This window comes from Tremella mesenterica (genome assembly GCF_000271645.1).
Source record: "Tremella mesenterica DSM 1558 unplaced genomic scaffold TREMEscaffold_2, whole genome shotgun sequence".
Lineage (NCBI taxonomy): Eukaryota > Fungi > Basidiomycota > Tremellomycetes > Tremellales > Tremellaceae > Tremella > Tremella mesenterica.
In genome coordinates this window covers 135,242-158,536 of record NW_006711226.1, presented here as the reverse complement: position 1 = coordinate 158,536, position 23,295 = coordinate 135,242, and the positions used below count along the sequence as shown (strand labels likewise).

The 23,295-nt window shown below is 45.0% G+C and overlaps 7 protein-coding genes across 7 annotated transcripts; 4 read left to right on the top strand and 3 right to left on the bottom strand.

The window, feature by feature from the left end:
* Positions 1–1,104: 1,104 nt before the first annotated feature.
* On the bottom strand, positions 1,105–1,650 carry TREMEDRAFT_59928 (uncharacterized protein; the record flags this gene model as incomplete). The annotated part of the gene is made up of 4 exons (XM_007002587.1): positions 1,105–1,257; positions 1,389–1,469; positions 1,495–1,507; positions 1,559–1,650. 4 exons carry the CDS (start codon positions 1,648–1,650, stop codon positions 1,105–1,107), a joined length of 339 nt encoding a protein of 112 aa, XP_007002649.1.
* A 5,407-nt stretch (positions 1,651–7,057) lies between these two features.
* TREMEDRAFT_59926 (uncharacterized protein) lies at positions 7,058–7,579 on the bottom strand (the record flags this gene model as incomplete). The annotated part of the gene is made up of 1 exon (XM_007002586.1): positions 7,058–7,579. One exon carries the CDS (start codon positions 7,577–7,579, stop codon positions 7,058–7,060), a length of 522 nt encoding a protein of 173 aa, XP_007002648.1.
* Positions 7,580–8,782: 1,203 nt separating this feature from the next.
* TREMEDRAFT_59925 (uncharacterized protein) lies at positions 8,783–9,391 on the bottom strand (the record flags this gene model as incomplete). Its single annotated transcript, XM_007002585.1, has 2 exons — positions 8,783–9,048; positions 9,082–9,391. The coding sequence occupies 2 exons, from the start codon at positions 9,389–9,391 to the stop codon at positions 8,783–8,785; spliced, it is 576 nt and encodes a 191-aa protein (XP_007002647.1).
* Positions 9,392–10,606: 1,215 nt separating this feature from the next.
* On the top strand, positions 10,607–12,233 carry TREMEDRAFT_28125 (uncharacterized protein; the record flags this gene model as incomplete). Its single annotated transcript, XM_007002366.1, has 4 exons — positions 10,607–10,742; positions 10,913–11,062; positions 11,324–11,616; positions 11,925–12,233. The coding sequence occupies 4 exons, from the start codon at positions 10,607–10,609 to the stop codon at positions 12,231–12,233; spliced, it is 888 nt and encodes a 295-aa protein (XP_007002428.1).
* A 956-nt stretch (positions 12,234–13,189) lies between these two features.
* Positions 13,190–15,371, top strand: TREMEDRAFT_59923 (uncharacterized protein; the record flags this gene model as incomplete). Its single annotated transcript, XM_007002584.1, has 3 exons — positions 13,190–13,676; positions 13,774–14,156; positions 14,280–15,371. The coding sequence occupies 3 exons, from the start codon at positions 13,190–13,192 to the stop codon at positions 15,369–15,371; spliced, it is 1,962 nt and encodes a 653-aa protein (XP_007002646.1).
* A 286-nt stretch (positions 15,372–15,657) lies between these two features.
* TREMEDRAFT_67523 (uncharacterized protein) lies at positions 15,658–18,288 on the top strand (the record flags this gene model as incomplete). Its single annotated transcript, XM_007002903.1, has 7 exons — positions 15,658–16,005; positions 16,146–16,370; positions 16,503–16,733; positions 17,102–17,232; positions 17,411–17,579; positions 17,704–18,129; positions 18,193–18,288. 7 exons carry the CDS (start codon positions 15,658–15,660, stop codon positions 18,286–18,288), a joined length of 1,626 nt encoding a protein of 541 aa, XP_007002965.1.
* A 2,759-nt stretch (positions 18,289–21,047) lies between these two features.
* On the top strand, positions 21,048–23,123 carry TREMEDRAFT_59921 (uncharacterized protein; the record flags this gene model as incomplete). Its single annotated transcript, XM_007002583.1, has 6 exons — positions 21,048–21,315; positions 21,343–21,832; positions 22,071–22,217; positions 22,419–22,455; positions 22,491–22,686; positions 22,747–23,123. The coding sequence occupies 6 exons, from the start codon at positions 21,048–21,050 to the stop codon at positions 23,121–23,123; spliced, it is 1,515 nt and encodes a 504-aa protein (XP_007002645.1).
* Between the last annotated feature and the right edge of the window lie 172 nt (positions 23,124–23,295).

Below are 23,295 nucleotides of genomic sequence, written 5' to 3'. Positions count from 1 at the left end.
GACATCTATGAAAAAGGGCTGTTTCTATATACTAAAAGGGAAGCGGAGTGATACCGAATTCTATGGAGTAAAGATGGGAAATAATATGAGGTAGAAGAGCGAAGGAAGATGGAGATAGAATGAGGGAACACGGAGATGAGAAAAAGTCTTGGTCAGGTGAAAAGTATCAGCTAGGCGTCCCGGGAGAACGGGGTGGTCCGTGACGGGAAGGATAAGCGGAGACGGGAACAAGTAAGGTGGAGTACGACTATCAGGAACCCGTCCTGTGCAGTCGTGATCCTGACAGCTTTGGCAGATTGAAGCCAGGCTGTCCTTGTCTTCATGAAGTCCTCTGATATCTGTCCCTCACTATATCATGCCAACTCTTTCCCACTATCAGACGCCTGTTTAAGAAGCTCTTTCAGGATAGGTATGTTGTCCTCAGCTCCTCTATCTTCCTCCCCCTGATCCTCCAGTGACTCGGTATCTGAGATGTCGCCAGTGTTCCAGGTGTTGCACCATTCAAGCTCACTCATGATTCTGATCATCCATTTTGCTATCTTATGACACCTGGCAAGGGTCTCTTGATAATGACCCTCTTTATACAAATGAGAATTCACTGAACGTATCCTGCTGGCTTTTGTTGAGGGTGCTGCATGGCTGTGTAGATGGTGTTTGCTAACAATTAGACGAAAAAGAGCCTGCATTGATTCTACATGTCTCTATACTTATCACATTCCACTCACACGCAGTAAACCAGAGACAATCAAATAGAGTTCAGAGGATAAGTTGAACGGAGAAATATCCGACGGAAGGGGTAATTATCTAACAACGGTTTGGCCGTCCTGGACCAATCCTATCGGCTAACACTCCCCCACGGGACAATGCACGGCTCTGCAGTAGTCCCGGACGATTTATCGATGGTGACAGCAATGTTTGTGATGGTGTAGCAGGCAGTAATGATGAAATATTTAGTGATATTGTGGTAGTGGTTGGTGAGATCGTGAAATTAATTTTGATGGGGCCCCGTACTGTGGGCCTCTGCTCTGTCATGTGGGTACCACTCACTACTGTCAACTCACTCTTCTCTTTCACTACCATCACTGCTACTCACCACATAACTCCTCACAGGTCGATAATGACCAACATCAAAAGACTAGCAGAACCAAGAGTGTTTGGCCTAGCATGTGGCAAGTCAATGACGGCTTGGGAAACAGGTGATATTAATCTCGAACTAGATTCAGGACAAAAGATGGTACTGAAGGATGTACACCACGTCTCCACAGTGAAGATAAGTCTCCTCTCCCTATCGAAGTTACTCTCATGGGGATGGAAGGCGAATCTGAGCAGCAGTGGTGGATGGATAGGTAAAGGTAGAGAGAAACTAGGTTTGAAAAAGCAAGACTCACTATGGTCGGTAGGGTTTGGCAGAGCAATGTCTGCCACGATGATCCTAATATCGACACCAAAGGCAACTTCACCACTCGAGTCTGAACATCAGCAACTCGGACACACATGTGTGCAGAAACTGAAGAATCTAGGTAGACAGGGACTACTAAAAAAGGATTGGGATACTTACAAGGATGATCCTTTTACAACTGAGAAATGTCCAGCCTGTATGGAGGCCAAAATAGCACGTCTACCAAAGAATAAAGAAGCACCAATTGTCATAACCCTCAAATATCTGTCAATACCACGTGTATATCTGTCATAACCCTCGAATATCTGTAAATACCACGTGTATATCATCCACTCAAGTCCAATCAACTTTACTCAACTCGTCTCAGCTCATTCCATCGCACAACATTGTCACGAAGACCAACTAACCAGCATTGGCTCAATATAACAGTGCCCAACGGAACAGTGATGTTAACCACTGCGACGAAAAGGCCTATTAATCGGCAGTTAACCCTACCGCCGATCGCTGGTTAAATACCCTTCCCCGACTTTTGCTCGACTTGTCACACGCTTTGTGACATCATCTGTCGTCATCTATCATCATCTGTCGTCATCCCAAGCTCTGGCCGACATGTACCAGGTTCCGTGTCCTTGTTCCCGCTAAGACCAGACAAACTGATAAGTGAGAGTACCCCGGGAGCAATATTAGCCGGATGTCCGGTCGGCATCCATTTCTGTATCTGAACCCGACCCAATCAACAAACAACAGAATCATCAATGATCGATAATTAGCCATCAATTCCTTGATTACTAATTAATGCGTTAATTAGCCATCTATTCCTTGATTACTAATTAATGAGTTAATTAACCATCAATTACGGGTACCTCAGTTAGTGATCAATCATGGGTACCTTAATTAGCAATCACGCCACTGACATCATAGGAGTACATGTACGTCTGTCAATGGTAGTACGACTCCCTTGGTTACCAAACAACTGGCTCACAGGATCAATCACAGGATCAATCACCGGGTCAATCACAGGATCAACCGGTCAACCGGTCGTCAGGACAGCCTTGTGAAAACACGTGTTTGAACAAGGAAAGCATGCTACTGATCAACACACACCCGCTACTGATCAAGAAGTGTACGCCACTGATGAAGAGTACACACTAGTGATGAGGAGTACACACTACTGGTTAGAGGTCTCACCTCTTTAAGCAGTGTGGACGACTCAACTGAAAGAACCAGAAGGAAAACCACTCTACTAAGCATATTCAGCCTATATTCGAACCTCTACCAAAACCGCAGGATTGAACCAGGTATTTTTGAGCCAAAAGCTGCATAATGTGGGCGCTTAAGAAACACCCTCCGAACTCCCTGAAAGATCAGAGCTCATCTAACTCCCAGGCCTGAAGATCACTTCTCACGGCTCCTTGATTCATCTGACTCGTCATAAGTTCTCAGCCTTTGATGAGGAGATCTCTTTCGGGGGCTTCCAGGATGACTCAGAGCCTTCTGAAAATTTGTTTAAAACACTGCTTTTGATACGAGGTTTCCTCAGGGTGTCCCCCCTCGAAGTAGGGAGGAGAGGAAGGGGTTTTAGGCTCAGTTTGGAGGATTTTGTCTATAAATAGTGGTTCTAGCTCTCCGTTTCTTTCTCTGGCTCTCCGATCAATTGTCATCCTTGATTCTAGCTCTCTACTTGAACTTACTGTCGATTTTAAGACTGTTTGAGACATGCCATTGCGGCTTCATTGTCATCAGTCATATATTTGTGACACCAATGTTAAAGGGAGATGGTGAGGGAGTGAGAATGGATGTCGATATTACTGGGCCATTCAGTCCGGTGATAAAATGAGAACGATACTTCTTTGTCAGTGTGAAACAGGCGAGCCAAAATGTATTTGCCATACCAATAACAATGAAGAACAAAGCTTCTGATATTGTTTGACAGTGTATTGCCAATCAGAGAAATAGCTTGGTGAAAGGGTGAGGGTGATTAAGTCTGATGGGGGAGGTGCATTCGATAGTCTCGATATGAGGGAATTCTACCTGTCAGCAGGGATCAACCACTACATCACACCAAGATACACACCAGAATTAAAGGGAGTGGCTGAGAGAATGATACATACCTTGAAGGGGATGATATCAACGATGTTATTCAACTCAGGACTACCGAACAAATGCTGGTCCTGTGCTGTCGGATATGCCGCTGTAATAATAATGAAAACATCAATTGGTATCAATGGAAAATTGGGGTGGACATCACTCACAGGAAGAGATACCAATCTTGATAGTGTGTGGAGATTTGGTGAACAATGTTTCGTTCAAATACCAACGGAGATAAGGCTGAAGACAAACTTCACGATACCTAGGGGTTCGTCAGCTATCATACTAGGACAAGATGAGGGTGTGAGCGGTTGGATTGTTAGGATGGACGGATCGGGACGAATTGAACACTCACGGGAGGTTTGTCGCTCGACAGGACGGATTGTGACTACTAGAGAATCGCCAGATGTCATCCAAACCCCCCTCAATACCATCAAAATAGATTCAGAGGCCGTCGTCAACAATGAGATTCTCCTTGACAACCAATCAGAAAGTGGCGAACAGGAAAATCTCGATAATGAACAAGGAAATGATGTTGATAGAAGCAACCCACCTGGTACAGGACCACAGCCTACTGAAAGACGAGGAGGACAAGGCATCTGGGGAGGAAAGTGGGTCTATGAGAACGATATCGTTGAAAATGAGAGAAATGATGAGGAAGGAAGAAATGATGGGGATGAGGGGATCCTGACGACACGTCACGGACAAATTATTCGACCCCCCCCCCCCCCCCAACGTTTTGCAGGCCTAACAGACTTGTTCCCGGAGTTCGGTCGCGAGCCTAATAGGTTAGCCGCACTCGCCTCTATTGTAGGTATTGAAGGTGACATTTCTCTCATCGATCCTGTCTCTCCTGACGAAGCAGTAAATGGCCCAGATGGTGAAACTTGGCTAGGATCAATGGAGAAAGAGATATCCAACATTGAATCTAAAGATACATGGGTGGAGACGGTACTTCCACCGGGTCGTAAGCTATTGGATGTAAATGGGTATTCAAAGTGAAGATAGTGTCACGAAGGACGTGACATGTGCCAAATAGAAAGCGACAGTGTTAGGCAAAAGCGACTGAAAGTTTGAAAGTTATGGGTTAGGTATCTAACCAGCGACCGGCGGCTTGCAGTAACCGCCGGTCAATAGGCCTTTTTGTCGCAGTGGTTCTTATCACTGTTCTGATTTGGACTGTCATATTGTCCCAATGCTGGTTAGTTGGTCTCGCAACAGACAGATTCAGAAGGAAACCTAATAAAGTACAAATCCAGACTAGTAGCTCAAGAATTATCACCGGTACCAGGTGTCGACTACGAAGAAACATTCGCACCTGTAGGTAGATCGGGGTCGTTGCAAATACTCTTGACTATAGCGGCCACCAAAGATCTCAAAATTCGTCAGGCCAATGTCAAAGGGGGTTATTTGAATGGTAAACTCGATGTTGGAATTTATATGAGATATCCCAAGGTGATAAAGCCAAAACCTGGATGTGACACCTTGAAGTTAGTCAAGTCTCTTTACGGTTTAAAGCAATCTGGACAAACTTGGTGGGTTGAACTGGGGGAGTCACCTGGGGTTCTCAAGAATTGAGTCAGTGTCATGAATAGTGATAAGGAGTTCTGACTCATGCTCAGATTAGTGATAAGGAAATATGACTCATGCTAGGAACTGTGATAAGGATTGAAGGAAAATATGAGTCCTGGTATTTAGCAGTTCAGCAGTGAGGCATTTACGTGATTGGCTGAAGCCTGGAAGGTTCAGCAGTTTAGCAGTGAGGCATTTATGTGATTGGCTGGATCCAGTTTCCCGCGGTGCTCTCACTTTGAGGCATTTCTGTGATTGGCTAGAAAATCCCTCACACGCTTTTTATTTAGTACACCTACTTTAGTTATGAAGGGTATAAGAGGAGCACATCTCCCCCCTCTTTCTTCAGCAATGTACCTTCATCTTGAAGTTGAACTTCAGCTTTGAAAGTCACCTAGTTGGTTCTAACCCAACACCTCAGTACCCTCAGTACCTAAGGCAGTCATCAAGCTCTACGAGCCAGAAGCTAAACCCTTCAGTACCTGAGGCAGTACTCTGCAACCGCAGTCAATCCGCAGGCATGACAGTCAGATTGGGGTCTTTACTACAGACCCAAAGGTAAAATCGAAAGAAAGGGAGCAGCAATACTGCTAGCCTATGTCGATCATCTGGTATTAGCCACAAAATCAAAGGACGAAGCAAAAGAAATTTTTGACGGGCTAGGAAAAAGGTGGATAATAACCGACTTGGGGGAGATAAGTACCATTCTAGGTATGAAGGTTACAAGGACCAGAGAAGAAAAACAAATATGGTTAAACCAACCACCGTATATTGATAATGTAGTTCAGAAGTTCCGTGAAAACGACCTACATTGCCATAGGAAAACACCATTACCCCTCACTGGGAAAAATCCGTTGATGTCGGAAATGGAGATTGAAATTTGACCATTTCAAGAATTGATAGGATGACCACAATGGTTAGCCACAAGTACTGGTCCAGATTGTCACGAACTACGTCGTGACACCTCGAATATCCCACCATCAGTGACCCTCCTTTGACCATCAAAACCCCTATCACGTCTTAACCTCTTCACCCTACACGTAACCTAGGACATCTGAGACCAGCTACGGCGAAGTACAACGGGAGAATATGGTACACAGGGGTCTGGAGCATAAGGACGGCAAAGTGCGGCAAAGTTAGACGGAGTTAGGAGGGATCAGGGACAATGGAAGCAGAAGTACTGTCACAAAGCGTGTGACAAGTCGAGCAAAAAGTTGGGGAAGGGTATTTAACCAGATCGGCGGTAGGGTTAACAGCCAATTAATAGGCCTTTTCGTCACAGTGGTCAACATCACTGTCACGTTGGGCACTGTTATATCGAGCCAATGCTGGTCAGTTGGTCCTTGTGACAAGTACGGCGAAGTTAGACGGAGTTGTGCTGAGTAGGGACAATGGAAGCAGAAGTGCGGCAATGTTAGGCAGAGTTAGTCGAAGGGAGGAGAAGGACGGCCGGGGACAGGGGAAGTTGGATGAAGTGCGTTGAAGTATGTCCAAGCGCGAGAAGGTTGGGTGAACATCTAGGAGGAGTAGATCATAGTAGCTGAGAAGATCGCTGAAGTTCTTCAGCAATCCTTGATTGTTGTCAGTAGTGAAAGATTGATAGAGATAGCTACATTTAAATCGAGATACATCGCCATCAGTAAAAACCCCTAGATAGAGTAACTACGTCGAAGTATGTCGTAGTTACACCCCTTTTGACGTCTGCGCCCTCCTGGTTGGGTGAGACATTGAGTTTGAAACATCAAGTTAGCCGAGGTTCGTCGACCGGCGGTCTATTAGGAGGAAGTTAGTTGACGGTCGTGACAGATGCATGCTCTCTTTCCCTTGTGTATTATCATCTAATTGTTAGCAAACAGGGATCACTGAGACCAAATGACCTGTCAGACTTAGTGCTTAATGAGAGTTGGAATGTGGAAGTGTGAGTTGAGTCGGATCCATGAAAGTTTTTTGCCATCACAAGATGTCTTCCGTGATCGATCAGGTTTACCTGAGACCCCATTAGGAAGAGGGGGCAGCAAACTGAATGGGAGTGATAGGGCGTCCATCATGTGTGAGATAGTCTGAGAATTGGGTCTGATATGTGCTCAGGCAATTTGAAAAGTCAGAGTGAAGTGTCAAGAAATTTTCATCGTGAGGGGTCACCGTCATCCAGGCTTCCAAAGTCCGAAGATATCCCGCTCCTGCCGTATTGAGAACATTGCCGTGTAAAGTTAGTTTGGCTATAATCTCACGTAGATCAGACTCTGGATCTTCCAGTGCTCCAAGATAAACCAGTGTCTCTTCTACTGCAATGTCCATCCGAGAAGTTGCTTTTTGAAGCGGTTCCCACTTTTTTGCAATCTCAGCATCTGATTCACTCTCTTGTGTATAAGGAGAAGTTCGCTCGGCAGTCACTTGCTGCTTGAGTGCACGCCATGCCTTTACTAAGTTGGAGATTGTGGCAAGCAACTCTTTACCCTCAAACCACGGTTCAGAGTTCTTATCCACCAATGTGGCATGGGTTTCAGGAGATTCGCTCATTGCACGTATGTAGCTCTAGGTATCAGGACACTTCCGCGTTATCAAGAAAAGGGGAGAGGATGAAGAATAGCTGGAAGATTCTGGTTCTCTGCCGTGTTGGAGCTTACACCGATGAGAAAACTCCGCGGGATCGGGGAATCGATCTTTTGTGCACGGAGCACCAATACGTGTTATTCTCTCACCACTCAACAAGTTCTGCTTATGGAGTGTACAACTGAGGATCCCAAGTTGACATCTTACCAGTATGTAACGTAGTTTATACAAGAGTCTTGATGGACAGTAAGTCAACAAAGTTCACTTTCACCACAAGAAGCAGGATAGTCGAAATACTATGTACGATTGTAGTCGATTCCTCTCCGGTCTTGATCCTGCTAGTTTCTCCGATTTTATAGTGAGTTTCTTTCACTTCTCTTCAAAGGCATAAGCCCTGAAGAAGTAATGAACAGGCTCATTCAGAATGAAAACTGTTTCCTTGATCCTGCAATGAATTCTATCTGTCAAGGACATGTCATCTATCGCTCGATTGCGCTCCTTGAGACATTTTCCACGTTCGTTCGCTGATAATGGGATGATAATACAGAGGGGAAGAAGAGCATGCATCGGTTCTACAGTTCTACATGTCTCTATACTTCACTCACAGTAAACCAGAGACGATCGAATGAAGTTCAGAGGATAAAGTTGAACAACAAGATATTTGACGGAAGGGGTAATTTTCCAATGTTGATTCGGCCATCCCCGGCCGATTCTATCGGCCAACAACGTTGAAATGACACTGTAGAACTTAAGCTATAATCTTTGGATAGCTTTCTCTATTCTTGTTTTGATAAACGTAGTGGATCAGGAAATATGAAGAGATAGCAATTGCTTGGACCGATAATCCAATGGGTAGGAGATTCCGATAGATCCACCTATTTCTACTTGGCACTCTCAAAGATTGTTTACAGGAGGTACTGTTTTCACCTAGTGAGAGTGAGTTAACAGAGTCAGCGTACACAAACGTGTTCTTGTTCTCTGTGTACAAATTGGACCGCGATAAAACTATGATTCTGTTGCATAAATGTGGTAAAATTGGAGCAAGTAATTTCTACAGACATGAAAGTGTAAAATCGCTCTACATTCACGGAAAACTGCTAGCACTCTCATCCATGTCATATCATAATGTCTCTACATCACAATATCTTTATCTTCTCTGTGAAGAGTCTGTCAGTTGAGACTGTTTTGTCTCCTTTCTGGCCAGTGGTTGTCAGGTCTGATGATAGGATTATTATCCAAATTGACAAGCTCCATCCTCATTTGAAAATACCGTTGGGCCGCCTCATCAAACTTGTCACCTAGACTACAGACAAAAGCATACTCATGAACAGAATCAGCGCCCCTAATCAAGTCATTAAAGTCTTTGATTAGGGATGTCATACTTTGTGAAACATTCCTCTTGAAGTCATTGAGGTGCGTGATGCTTTCACCCAGAGCTACACTTAGAGTTGTCATTTGTTTTAACTGACTTTCTGTTACACCTAAACTCTCTGCAATTTTCCCCAAAGTTGGTGGTTGTGACTTGGCTTCTGAAGTGACTAAAGAACCGGTAATCAAGTCCCAAAACTGACCTCTCAACTCGGATGCAGAGGAGATAAGCTCGACTGTCAGACGATCAACTTTGACTGTCAGACGATCACCTTCGTGAGTCTCACGATCAGCATTGTCGGTCTCTCTAGAGTACACAAAGTGCATTCTAGCCGCGGTGAGTGCAAGTGTCTTGGAGGACAGTGGGTCCGGAAGCGATAGAGATCTTAGCGGTGGTTTTCGGTCGCCCATTTTGGTGAAGTGCTAGATAGCAGATACAGTTGACGTCAATGAGTTCTTATAGTTTATCCTCTTCCTTCTTGCCTTCTCACTCGGACGGATCAGGACGTCATATCAACTCCGAATCTCGATCCGACCCCAGGGTGCGGGGGGACAGGTGAAAGGATGATCGATAGGTGTTTTTCGAAAAATACGATCGTGGGTTACGTGTGAGTCGATATCTCTCCTCCGTCGATGGTCGAGGGCGTCAAGCTGTCACTCCGCCCACTAGGGAGAAGGCCTCATGAGAAGGCCGCAGTGTGGAAGAAGACGGCATGTCTTCTCAGCGACTAGTCGTCGACGGAGATCGAATCGGCGATCGGAAATTTTGCTTGTGAAAAGCTTGAGGAATGAGAAGGGAGATTTGGCTGTTTGGGACATACGAAGTTATGGATTCGTACTCTGCATGTAAGATATTTCCCCATGACGTATGAAGGGACTCCGCCATTTGACGTGGGTAGCGAGCTGTGTGATCTGAGCTGGAAAAAAATGGGGACCAGACTTCCCTCACTTCGAGATCTTTCTAACGATCGAGGATCGGCTGGAAAGGTTGAGATCATCTTGTAGACTTTTCAAAGTGACTTTAGTCCATCGAGATGATCTAGAGGATTTAGGATATGAGAACCTTTGAGTAGCGTACGTCTTGAGGATTTTGTCGGATGCGTAGGACGGTCTTCCGTTCAATGACTTCATATCTCGAGCAACTTCACGGGAGACACGATTGTTGAAAATTCGATATCTTTTATCTTCTAGGCTTACATGTCCACCAAGAGGAAGTCTATCAACTGGGACAATATCCCTCCGTCTCGTAGTCCTAGTCGGAAGGGAAATTGATGTGCTCCGTCCTTCTTCACCGGAGTATTTTGACCTTGGTGGAAGACTTTGTCGCACTGGCTAGTCTTTATGACCCTGCCAGTATCGAGGCCCTCCCTGTTGCATTCCGGAAGTAAGTTGACTTGTAAGCATACATTTTGGTTGATGACATATTAAGGGAAGGAGAAGACAAGTTAGAGGTACGAACCGTTGGCCTTCGGAGATTTATACGATGCAAGCGATTGTAGCGAGCTATCTATCTTATCCCTTCGTACAGTAGAGTACGAGTACGCTGAATATCTTTCCGTGTCGTTTTACTCATCCACTTACACGTTCTGACCAAAAAAAAAAGAAACATCAGGAAAAAGAAGAATCATGTCGGTTTTACCAGCAACTATGAAAGCCGTGGTGATCAGGGGGAAATATCATATCGAGTTAGAAGATCGTCCATTACCTATCATCAAAGAGGATACCGATGTGATACTTCGTACTCGAGTCGCTGGATTGTGCGGTAAGTATTCACCTCGATTATACCTCCTATACAAGATAACTTCCCTAGTTCATCCAATGCTGTTGGTGGGAGGTAGTTGTGATCTCTTCCCCCCCCAAAAGGGAAGAGGGGGTGACAGGTGACAGAGTAAAGCTGTGAACGATAGAGAGTGAAGAAAGTTGATGAGACAGGCTCAGATTTACATAATTGGCGTTTCACCGATCCTACTTCGGGTTATATACTAGGTCATGAGATAGTCGGTGAGATTATAGAAGTTGGAAAAGGAGTCAAGAATTTCAAAATTGGAGATATAGTGGCAGCTCCATTTCATTGTTGTTGTGGTGAGTTCTTCCCTTCTTTCTCGGGAAGCATCCACTAGGCCGTCTTTGGCCGACATTACCGCATTCTACACTTCCTTTGCTTCGAGCTCATCACTACGATCAGGATCATTCATCGTTCACGCTTCTCCCCGTTCATGAATAATATGACACGTAGTACGTTAAGATGGTAAAGCAACGAGCACACTTAAAGATGGGTTGAAGGGGAAGAAGGGAAGGAAGGGAGAGAAGGAGGAGACAGACTTAAAAGTAGCTAAATATCAGGAATATGTTGGTACTGCTCCCGAGGTTATTTCTCACGATGTACAAAAGCTCAATGTTACGGTGGTCCCGATCTTGACGGTTGTCAAGCTGAATATTTCCGTCAACCTCTAGCCGACAGTACTTTATTTCCCGTTCCCCCAGATGTGAAGGAAGAACATATGTTGCTGTTGAGTGATGTTTTATCGACAGGATACGCTTGTGCATATTACGGTAAGAGGCTGTTAGATGAGGATAGGGAGGGTGAACATATCGGGGTGAAAGATGGGGTCGCCGTGGTTATCGGATGTGGACCGGTGGGTTTTATTCGCCGTTCCTGCTTGCTCAACAGCATTCCCCTCTCCAACACAAAGTTTATCCTCTCGCTCTGATCTTCACATCTCCTTTCCTGGCATTGTCGTACGACCAATAGCCAACATTAAGAGCGACGCTTCAAATTCGTCACCATCCCCAAGTGACCAAACGATGGGTCATACCCGGAGTGACAAAACATCGAGAAAGAGAATGTTCTTCCGTCCTTTACCATTCCGCTTTCCTAAACTGTGCAAGGTTCCGAAAGAGCGGAAGTGACGTCAAATTCAGTGTGGAAACGAGCTCACTTCAGGTCGGTCTATGTGCAATATCAAGTGCCCTCACACTCTTCTCAACAGTCTACGCATGTGACCTCAACCCTGATCGACTTCTCTTAGCTGAGAAACACGGTGCCAAAGCTTTCTCTCTTGACCAAATCAAACAAGCTTTGTTGGAAGGTACAGATGGTAGAGGTGCTGATGCTGCTTTAGAAGTGGTGGGTAATGAGAATGCTTTGAATTTGGCATTAGATTTAATACGACCTTTTGGGTCGGTAAGTGTTATAGGACAACATATAAAACCTGTTACTTTATCAGGTGAAGTTTTGTATGGTAAAAAGTGAGTCATATAAATCTTTTCTTCCTCTTCACTTTCCTCTCTTTCCTCCACTTCTCCTTTACCTCCCTTACCTTCTCTTCTCCCCTCGGGTCTCATCGGGTCTTACAACGATGGGAGATCACGAGAGAGTCTAAGATCAACCTCACATAGATTATCCCACTCCAAAGGCTATAACACCGTTCTTGAAATTATCATCTCCCTGGCTGAGAGAGAGGAATGAACACTTATGGTTCACCCTCCATCAGATATCCTACATTTCGGTAGGAAGGTGGTATCAAATCTTAAGTAAGAGACTATTTCGGACTAAATATCAGCGCTCGACTCCAATTTGGAAGATGTCCAGTCCGTCGGTTTTATCCTGCGGCATTACAAATCCTCAAACAGAATTCTGATCTTTTCGAAAAATTTATCACTCATCGAGCTCGTTTGGATCAAGCTGCAAAAGTGAGTTAACCCATCTACCCTTTCAAGAAAATACAATGGAGAGAGGTTCAGGACTGATGGGTTAGTATTACGATTTATTCAATCAAGGAAAGATTGGGAAAACTGTATTTGTGGCTGATCATTTACCTTTGGAACCGAGATAATTACATCGTCTTTTCCTTTCGTCGTCTTCATCTATTGGCTTCATTGGAGTCAAGTGACAAGGACCATTGACTGGAACCAACTCTTGAATCACTGTCACACTTTCATACATCACAGTCGATTTCCATGCGAGAGCCTGATTCTGAATGCATGACCTACACCCCAAATGTCCAGTCCTGTAAAGTATGTCTGCACGTATAAAATATCACTTTAGTGGTTTCTCATGGTGAGGAGGGAAAAGTTAAGATTACGTAAACTCTCCCCCTTGTACAAACATGACGCGCCTGATTTCTTTCTTTTCTCCAGCCATTCCATCTCAAACTTGACTCTTCACTACTTAGGTATACGAGGTGTTCCAAACAAAAAGAAAATAACATGATACCTCCTACTCCATTCCTACCTCGTGACTTGAAACAAGACCAATCGTTCTTACTATTCACTCAACCGATATTCGACGTAGATGAGTCGTTATGGGATGAAGAGTCGTCTAAAATGACCATTCCCGAACTCACTGCACAACCACAAGCTCCTATTGCCTCTCTGCAATTACAAGAGGGGATTCCTTCGAGAAGCACCGCAGGAGATTCAAGGAAGACTATCGATAAGATATTTCTGGGTGGGCAGGAGTACGAGAAGGGTCAACATGTAGAGAAGGTCGAAAATGGACGACAGAAGTTTGGATCTATAAAGGAAATGGAAGTTGAATGGATGGAGAATGATTGGATGGAAGAAGTCTTGATCACAAGAGGTGTAAAAGATCCTCGACATCCAATTGACTTACAATCCGAATCATCTAGAAGTACCAGTAAATCTCATTCCACCAAAAGAGATTTGACTCCTGAAAAAGGTGATAGAAAGAGACGTGAGTTTATTTCTTCCCTCATATCACCTCTCACACCCTTGCCTTTGAGTGTTCCAACGTATGCAATGTGGGACTTTGAGCTTGACTAACAGCACAGCGAGATATACATATTCGCATCACAAAAATATGGGAAACGATTTATATACTCGGAAAATGATCGATATGGACAGGAATTCTCCACCTTCTTTACCTAGTTTACCGGTACCTATCCGTTCCAACTCCTTCATCTCAAGAATATCTTCGAATGATTCTTCTTCTTCCAGACGATCTCCTATACTTCCAAACACTAAGCTGGATCGTAAGAATGAGCAAGAATACAGAATCTCAAGATCGTCTGAGATACCTATACTGGAATATTCTGAGTTGGGGAGGAGATGTTTGAATCGGAATGGTAGAGAGGAATTTGGGGAAAGAAAGAATATTGATGATTGGAGATACGGTATCATGGAAGATGTTTCTCGAGAGGATTGCGATAATTTGGTGAGTCCTTTGCATCCGTTTATACTATTGCTTTGCCGCATCTACTCATACAATCGTCTGAGTAGGATTGAACGATTTGGTCAAATACAGTGTTGGTTTTTGTGAGAACACGGCTGACGTCAGGATTCGAACTCTGATTATTCAGGAAGTTCCGCTTTGGCTAGATTTATGGCCAGACGTAAGGGTCCCCTCGAACCTCTCCCTTCACGCCAAACTTCCGATCCGTCTGCGTCTAAGATCGTGAATATGCCTGAGAGTATACCGGAGTCTTTGGAAGAAAAGAAAGAAAGTAGACGGACTTCCATGACGGATATCGTCACTGGGTTTATTTCTTCTCTCTTGGGTAATAGGAGTGAGACTCGTCCTTCCTCCCCATCGATCCCCCTGATATCGGATCTTACCAGTGATCCGACGCCTTCTCGATTGACCGATCCAGGTGTCGATACGTTCAACAAGCCATCCTCTTTGGGCGAACAAGTTCAACAAGCGGTCTCTGTGAGCAAACGCGATGAACAAGAAACCTCGTCAATTGCGTCAACGGGAACCCGCAAACCGCTGAGTAACCCGATCCGACCATCCACCATTCTACCCGGTTTCAAAGTCCCATACATCCCTCCTCTCACTCGACCATCCGGAGCAGCTCGACCAACAGTAGCTTCCCAGGCCAAGACTTCCTTTTCCGTCTCTTCCACTCAACACAATTCCAAACCTCCCTCCAGGGTTGGACCGATAGTCAGAAACAATCGAAATCCCCTTCAGTCAGTTCATACCAACACGAACAAACCCCCAACATCATCAGCTTTCACTCAAGCAGCTCTGGCTCGTCTTCCAAAACCTCAAATGACAATGACTAAAACATCAATCAAAGAGACCGAAAGAGCTTCTCGGTTGGAAGAAAAGAAAAAGATGTTTGAAAGTCTTTCCAAAACTCTGAACCCTAATTCGGAGAAAGTGTCAACGCTCAAGAGTGACAGAAGAGAGATGAAGAAGACAATACCGGTTAGTGGGAAGACACCGGGGAAAGCAAGTAGGATAAGAGCGGAGGAAAGGGCGAGATATGATGAGGAGATGAAGAGAAGAAGGGAGATGAGGGAGAAGAAATTAGAAGGGACGGAGAGATTGAAAGGGGAGATTGAAAATGAAGAATGGAGGATGAGAAGGAAAGAGACGGTAATTTGGGCTCGACCTGTGCCGGAAATGTATAAGAAAAGTTGAAAGGTTATGTTTGAGAAGTTGCGTGTTGTTTGAATGTTGATATGATTGTATCGTCTTGTTACGACATGGGTGTATTCAGTTCGTTAGATCGTCATGATTCGTTTTCTTCCCAGGGTACTATGCACTCGAAGTAATATACACTCCTAGTAAATGGTAAAATAACCCTATTACCGGTACTTTAGATGAAAGCGGGGCTCCTCTTCAAGTTTCCGTCGGAAACAACACTCTCATCAACTTTCCCTTCCACTTGCACCACTGACGTTCTCAATCTTCGCCACCAATAATCATGTCCTTGCCACCATTCTTGATATACCCAGCATCACAGTCTACTCCATCCTCCTTGGTGTCGTCATCAGCAGAAGATAAAACACCTGATATCCCGTCAAAAGCCCCAACGGTCAAATCAACACCACCATCACAAGATCGTCTTTTCGCTTTATACTCGTTCACCTCTTCTCAACGCACCACGAACCCCACAGGTTATTCCGTAAATTTATCATGGTGGTCTAAAACCCTAGAAGATGTTCTGAGTGGGGGTTGGATGGTAGATAGGTTAATATTGAGAGTAGGGGATGGTTTAATAAGTCGTTTAGAATGGGAAGGTAGGAGGGTTAAGGGTTTAGGAGGTGTTATCGTGAGTGACTTCTACTATCTCCTTTTTCACAGGTCACACTCTCTTCTTTGTTTAATGAATAATGACCAATTATGGTTGTTTTGATGTCAAATAATGGGTGTCAGGAAAGAGAATGTGGATTCATGTGTTGATAGAATTAGGAACATCTTTCACATACTTCCCCTCCAACTCTTCATTCATTAAATCATTTCTTATCCTCCCAAGCCCCGTTATTACAACCACCCTCTTTGAGTAGAAGATTTATCGGTACACCTTTATGGTGGATTTTAAATCAATTAAATCCTTTCAATTCTGGTGAAATGGAATCAGAGGGTAGTTTGTGGAAGAGATATAAAGGAGATTATGTTCATTTGGGGTTATTACAAGTGAGTCAAGGCTCTACACTTTTGAGATCTCATCCCTCTCCTGTACTCCCTTCATTTTCCGAAGTACAGATGGTTATATTGCTGATGGAATTTCTGCGAAGATCCACCTTGAGGATTATTATTGACCATCAGCAAGTAACATCAGCCTTCATCTCTTACATCCGTTCACATCCTCCAACAACATACACTGAATCTCTCCATTCTACAAAATCGTTCATCGTCACCTTCTCCGTCATATGTATACCAAAAACATGGAAGAAGATACCCGATGGTGAGGCAGAAGATAAATTGAGTGATCAAGATATGAAAGTTTTGTTAAAGTGGTTGGAGAGGGATTGTGGGGTGTTGGTAACGGATGGCGAGGTGAGTTCTCTCTCCTTCTCTTTCCAATTACCTCTTGGATCTGTGTAAACGATGCGTAGATATATTTACTCCTCTTTCCTTTATCATCTTGGATCTGGGAAAAGTTACTTAGACAACTTTTCGCCTCTCTCCTTTCATCATTACAAATATGTGCAGAAAGATGCTTCGACAATTTCTCTCATCTCTTCATTCGTAGACCAGTGCAATCATCCTGAATCTGGGCGAACGATCCCTAAACAAAGTTCCTCCACTTTTTACTCCTCGATCTGAATCCGGGCAAAAGATGCTCAGACAATCTTCTTCTTCTTTTGTCTCTCCAACCAAGGCCCGGAAATAAGATGCTTGGAGGATCGAAGGCTGACTGAGAGGTCATCAAAATCCTCTCGGAAAGCCAAACGGGAGAATCAATCACCGAGGCTGATCGAGGAACTTTGCAAGTTTTGACCACGTTGAGAAAGGTGGACGAACAGGTGGAGAAGCTGGAGGAGGAGATACAATTGTGAGTGTCCGTCTCTTTCATATCACCCTTTCGTTTGCTCAAACAATCAAAACTATACTCAAAGAGAGGGCTTTGCATAGTCCCGTCTCTCAGAGTCCGAGTGCGAGTAGCACGCCCAAGCGATGATTTCCCAAAATTCTTGACTTGGACCAAGTATTGGAATGTTCACTGACTGCAGATGCCAAGAAAAGGCAAAGAAACACCTTTCCTCTGGACAAAGGACATTAGCTATATCTCGGTTAAGAAGCAAAAAAGCTCTCGAGGATGTCCTGGAGAAAAGACTAGGCGCAGGAGAACAACTCAGAGCTGTGGTGAGGAGTGTTGATCAAGCTCAGACGGATGTAGAGGTGAGTCAACGTTTCACGATACCTTCCCCTTACCTATCCTCTTCTCGTGTTCTCCCTGTTGTACTCTCTGCTTGCTTTACTCCAGCGCTGGGAGACTATCATTTGGTACGTACCTGATACACAGGTCATGGCAGCTTATCAAACCTCCACTTCCACCTTACGTCAACTTCTTTCACACCCTTCCCTCTCACTTGACAAAGTGGAGGAAACCACAGAAGCTCTCGCTTCCGCTCTGGCAGATCAGAGAGAGGTAGACGATGCCATGGCTATCGGCGAAAAGATCTTGGTACAGAATGCGGTGGACGAGGATGATTTGGAGAAGGAATTGGAAGCAATGGTCAAAGACGCGGAGGAGGTGCAGAAGAAAGAGAAGGAAATGGCAGAGGCATCACTCGCTCGAGCTGCTGAGCGAGCTCCAGTTCACAATGTACCCCAACGGGAGAAGGTTGATACGATTGCGACCTCTCGGTTGGCCCGTAGTATCATCTCTGACGAGGGAGCTGGGAAACGAGTCGAGACCCCGCTGGCTATGGACGACGAGCTTTCCCCCGTGGGCGAAGTTGGCACCAGTGTCAGGCAAAAGTCTTCACTGGTTGAGGGTCAAGATTCTCAGTGGGAGGAACGATATCTTGCTGCTCGGGAAAGAGAGGTAGGGGAGAAGATGAGAGCAGAGAAGGAAAGGTTAGAGAGACAGATGGTAGTTGAATGATTGTAGTAGGTTTTTCCTTTTCCCATTCTCCTCTTATCAACCTCAATGTTTTCATAAGCTACGTAGACTATCGATATACACCGAGACTGATTATACAGACTTCTATGATGACGCTTGAACTTGTACCACTAGCATATACGATGATGAACCATTTGACCTATCATGTCTCATTCTACCCCTTGCAATCACCACGATCTTAATCACCCGCCAGTCGTATGGAAAAGGCAACATCGTTCTTCCCTTCCTAGTTGCTCTCCCAACTTGACGACTCAGCTACGACCGTGGGATTTTACACGAATCATTCCGTCTATCCTTCACGAACCACTCGCGATGCTGAATGTCAACGGATCACCACCTCTAGTCTGACGCCTCTGGCGTGACTTCTCCAGGGTGGGTGGGGGGGGGGGGGGAGGGTATAGACAGGATAAGGGATTTTCATCGCCCCTGCGTCATCATGACCTCCACGCCCCAGTGTAGCAAGTCACCACTCCACCCGAACGATCAGTATCGATGACGTCGACATTTGAAACCTGCGGACCAGAGGTATCCCTCCATTCATAAATTGTAAAGTTTCTCACGGAAGGATTTGATGGACAGGAAGAGAGGAGATCTTAAACCCCCACTTCAACTTCAAAATAGAAAGTCGAACTATATTCCCCTATTGAAGCAGGCTGTTATCCTCGGTCCAACCTCTGGTCCCTTACCAGAATCCGAAGAGATAATAAAAATGGCACATACGATTTACATTCGCCGCAGATTCAAGGAGATAGTGACCGGAGGTGAAACTTCAAATGATACCAAAACAGTCACCCTCCTGCTAGCACCTTTAATCCGTATATCTGATCGGTTTACTGATACCGCAAACTCTCCTTCTAGTGTGATCTCATATGCCAGTAACGCCAATAGTGGGGATGTTGATGACAAGGAAATACCAGACTTGACCATTGACATGAGCAGGACGGCCATCCTATTCAGCGGGCCCTGGACACCTGAAGAGAGATCCGATTTCAAAGACAATGCTGGCAAGAAGTGGACACTTGCTACTTTGCATCTTGATAGTGTTGAGGGTACCCCAAAATGGGCTCACAACGTTTTGGATGCTTGGGATGTGTTGTACCCCACCTTCACACCGGAGGAACAAGAAAAAGCACAAGATGTTTTATCAGACATCCCAATTTCAGATCAGGCCTTCAAAGAGATGATAATCTCCACTCTATCCGCCCCCCTTGACTCCCTACTTGGCGGAGTGACGGATGATAGGTATGCAATTAAACATGTCTTTGCCCATTTGGAAGACTATGATCGTCGGGTGGAACAAGCAGCCAGTAGTAGATAGAGGAAGCCCAAAACAAATGACCAACCCCACATACAGGTGGTTGCAAGGTCTCAGATGTGTGATTCTGGCTGAAGAACTATAGAATAGTGAAGTAGGAATGCATGAGATAACCAAAGGCATTTGATCTACCATAATGGTCTTTCCGCAAAGCCGGGGATCATATATTGCCCTTTGCAGTCCGGCCTGCCGCAATGAGATGATGTCAGGACCAGTACGGATAGTGAGATCAACTCCTCTGGTCAGAGTCCATGTTATGTCATTGGGAACATTCATGATTGAGAGATAGCTAACAGGTCGGGATACCCAACCAACATCTTTCGATGAGAGTTGAATAGTTTTCAATGTGGGCGTAGAGATTTATTGATTAGAGGGAAATTACAGTCCGTCATTGGATATATTGGTTTTTTGTTTTGACGTTCATCTTGTTGAATCATTTGCTTTGCATTAATCAGTTAAGCTGTTCAACTAACGTTTAGATAAGTTCACAATCCATCCAAGATACCTCTCCACAATACCTCTCCACAATTCCTCTCCACGAATACCCACTCGTCAATCGTGCCGAACCCCGAAAGGTGTTCAGTGTGAAGATATCCGCAAACGAAAGATCAAGACGCTCACGACGCTTCCTTGTGGGGTGATGGTCCAACACTTTAGTGGATCTTTTGGTATGGTAAGAACTCGTTTTCAGGTGGTGTAGGTATACGTGCTTCCAACCCCAACGACTTGACCTTTTCTCCGTGCGTCACTTCCTGATATCTCCACACTCGATTACCCCTCGAATCTTACGTATATACTTTGAGAATCTTGGTTTCATGGTCGATTTTAGCAGAATACTTTGTCCTTCTCATCATGTAGTAGCAGGCAGTGGAGTAGTGAACATGACGACTTGAACTAGTAGATGTTGGCCGTTGGAAACCATGATGGATGACGTTTTTGGATCAAACAACCGTGACACCTCAACGTCTCTACAATTATTCCAAATTCTAACCTCCAACCTTTCAGGTATATTCCGCATGGATTGCTCCGCTTCCATGGCTCCACCAATTGGCGGCCCCACCAGTATTGAGGATGATGACGTTTACATAACTACTCCAACTGCCCGTCCGCCGCCGGAAATGGGTGACGGGAGGAAATGACGTCGCAATCGTCATTTCTCCGGGGAATCTCTCGATTCATTACCCGGGACGTGTAACCCAGGAAATCACGGCCAACGCGTCTCCACTGAACCACCAATCCACTGACGTTTTGATGACTAGAAGTGGGTAACGATGAAGGGAAGGTAAGTGGGTAATATTTCAGTCATGAATTCTTCTCCACCCTCTTGAGGATTATAAATATCAAGGGTTGAATGGTTGAAGAACCAAGTAATCCTCTACAATCATACTTACAAGTACCTTCTAGAAACAAGGAGTCACAACTTATAATGAACGCAACTTTTGTTCTCCCTAAGGATATAGGAGAGACGCGTGATTGGCCTAGTCAATCCGCTTCGACGGTCACTCTGCTCCTAGGACTTGGAGTCTCCTTTGACAGCCAAGGTGTCAGGCTCAAGTCTAGTAAAAGTGATGAGTACGACATCCTCACCGTCTCTGTTCCGGATACAACGGTCTCTGGTATACAGACAAAAGGAAAGAAACCCTGTCAACCCATCTTGGTGGAAATTGAGTTGAAAGCTTGTCGTTCACACGGTGGTAAGTGGAACGACAGGACTAAAACAGTTAGCAAAAAACTAGATGTGTTTGATTGGAATCGCTTGATTCTCCTTCCGGTTGAAGGTAATGATTACCCATTCCTTGCTCATGATCATTTCATTCAATCCCATGGAGGTTCTCATCTGCCTCTGGCAGTTCGAACCCTATCCGACGGTCTAGACTTCCTGTTCTCTGAGCTTGGAGATGAAGAAGCTCAGATAGCACGAACTATGCTTGCGTCGAACAATGTCTTAGACAAAACCCACCATTGGGATGACAGGTGTAGAAGTATCAAAACCCTTCTAGACAAGGAGATCTATGATCCGCTTAGATGGTGCTTTGCTTCTGAGGAAACACGACAGACTGGTGGTGTGCCACACTTTATACTTGTTACCGTGGACGCTTACGATTATCTCCTCAAGCAAGAGCCGGACCCTCCTCTGACAACGGACGGTGGCTATCGTGACTTTGACGCATGTGAGAGAGAGGCGTATCAGTCACTTGCTTCAGAGGCCAGGTAAGCGATTATTGATTAGCATGATTGGACCATAGGGTGAAGGAATGAATACGATGAGAGAGAGAGAGAGAGAGAGCGCATTACACAAGGTAAAGAGGTCTTGAGCAGTGCTTTGTGTACACTACAAGTACTCAAACTGTATCGGGCCAACTGACCTCACCACGCGGTCCCAAATACAGAGATCTCACCTGATTGAGCGACCGAAGAGGCTGATGTTACACTGAACCCTGATACTAAGATTCTGTTCAGGGAGTGTCAGCTACGAAGGACCTAGTGAGGATAGATATGCTTACCTGTTTGATGTAGAATTGGAGAAAATGGGGAAGGGGGTGAAGAATGGGGAAGGGGAAGGGGAGGGGAAGGGAAGAGGGAAAAGAGAAGGAAAGTGGGGGAGGGCCGAGGGGGATCCCTTGTTCCTCCGTGGGCTTGGCGTCTCTGGATTTGATGCACACTAGAGGAGTGAGAACAGAGGGCAGTCACGGAAGAAGGGAAGGTGAGAAATTTGAGAGAAGTTTCTCAACCTCTTCACTTTCTGATGTTGGGAAAGCAAGCATAAGAAGAGAGAAGCACATTAATTGATTATCAGTTTCAGTTTGCCACCACTCTTCCTCAATAATCCCCAAGTGAGTGTTTGATCATGACTGACAACACTTGTGAGGCATCTACAGAGTTTGAGAACGGCAACAATTGGCGCATACGCATATGTGGAGTGAGAAAGCTCTCAGTCACATTCTTCATCAAAATCACCATGAAAGGCTCAGTGCCTAGTTCTACTTCTTCCCCAGGGCAGGATTCTGTCAATAATGAATGTCCACCCATCAAACTCATGCTGAAGACTGCCGTGTTATACAGTGGTAAGTGTGAGGCTTCTAGGTGGAGGTCTTTTGAAAGGGAAGCAGAGCTGTGGAGGAAAGCCTTCTTGAGCTATCAGGGAGCAGACCCTGGTATTGCATCTGCTGTCTTTGATGGCCTCTCCCAGGGATGGAACAGCTTGAGTGAACAAGAGAAAGTGACAGCTCGTGAGATATTATTATCCGATGAGGAGCCTGACATGGGCAACAATTTCATTGCAGCAACCACAACTAAATTGAATGATGCAATCACTGAATCAACCAATGGATTTCTTGATAGACTACCTCAACAGATTAAGAGCTGCATTATCAATTACAGTTCAGCATCTGGACCTCAATATGATTGTCTGTTAACACAACGCTATAGACCCAGCCTGGTGAACAGCAAAGGTACACGCAAGTTAAGAGCCTGCCTTAATGCTTGCAGCATTAATTGTTAGCCGATAGAATCGGGCCAGGACGGCCGAACCGCCGTTAGATAATTACCCCTTCCGTCGAATATTTCTCCGTTCAACTTATCCTCTGAACTTTATTCGATCGTCTCTGGTTTTATGCGTGTGAGTGGAATGTGATAAGTATAGAGACATGTAGAATTGATGCATGCTCTTTTTC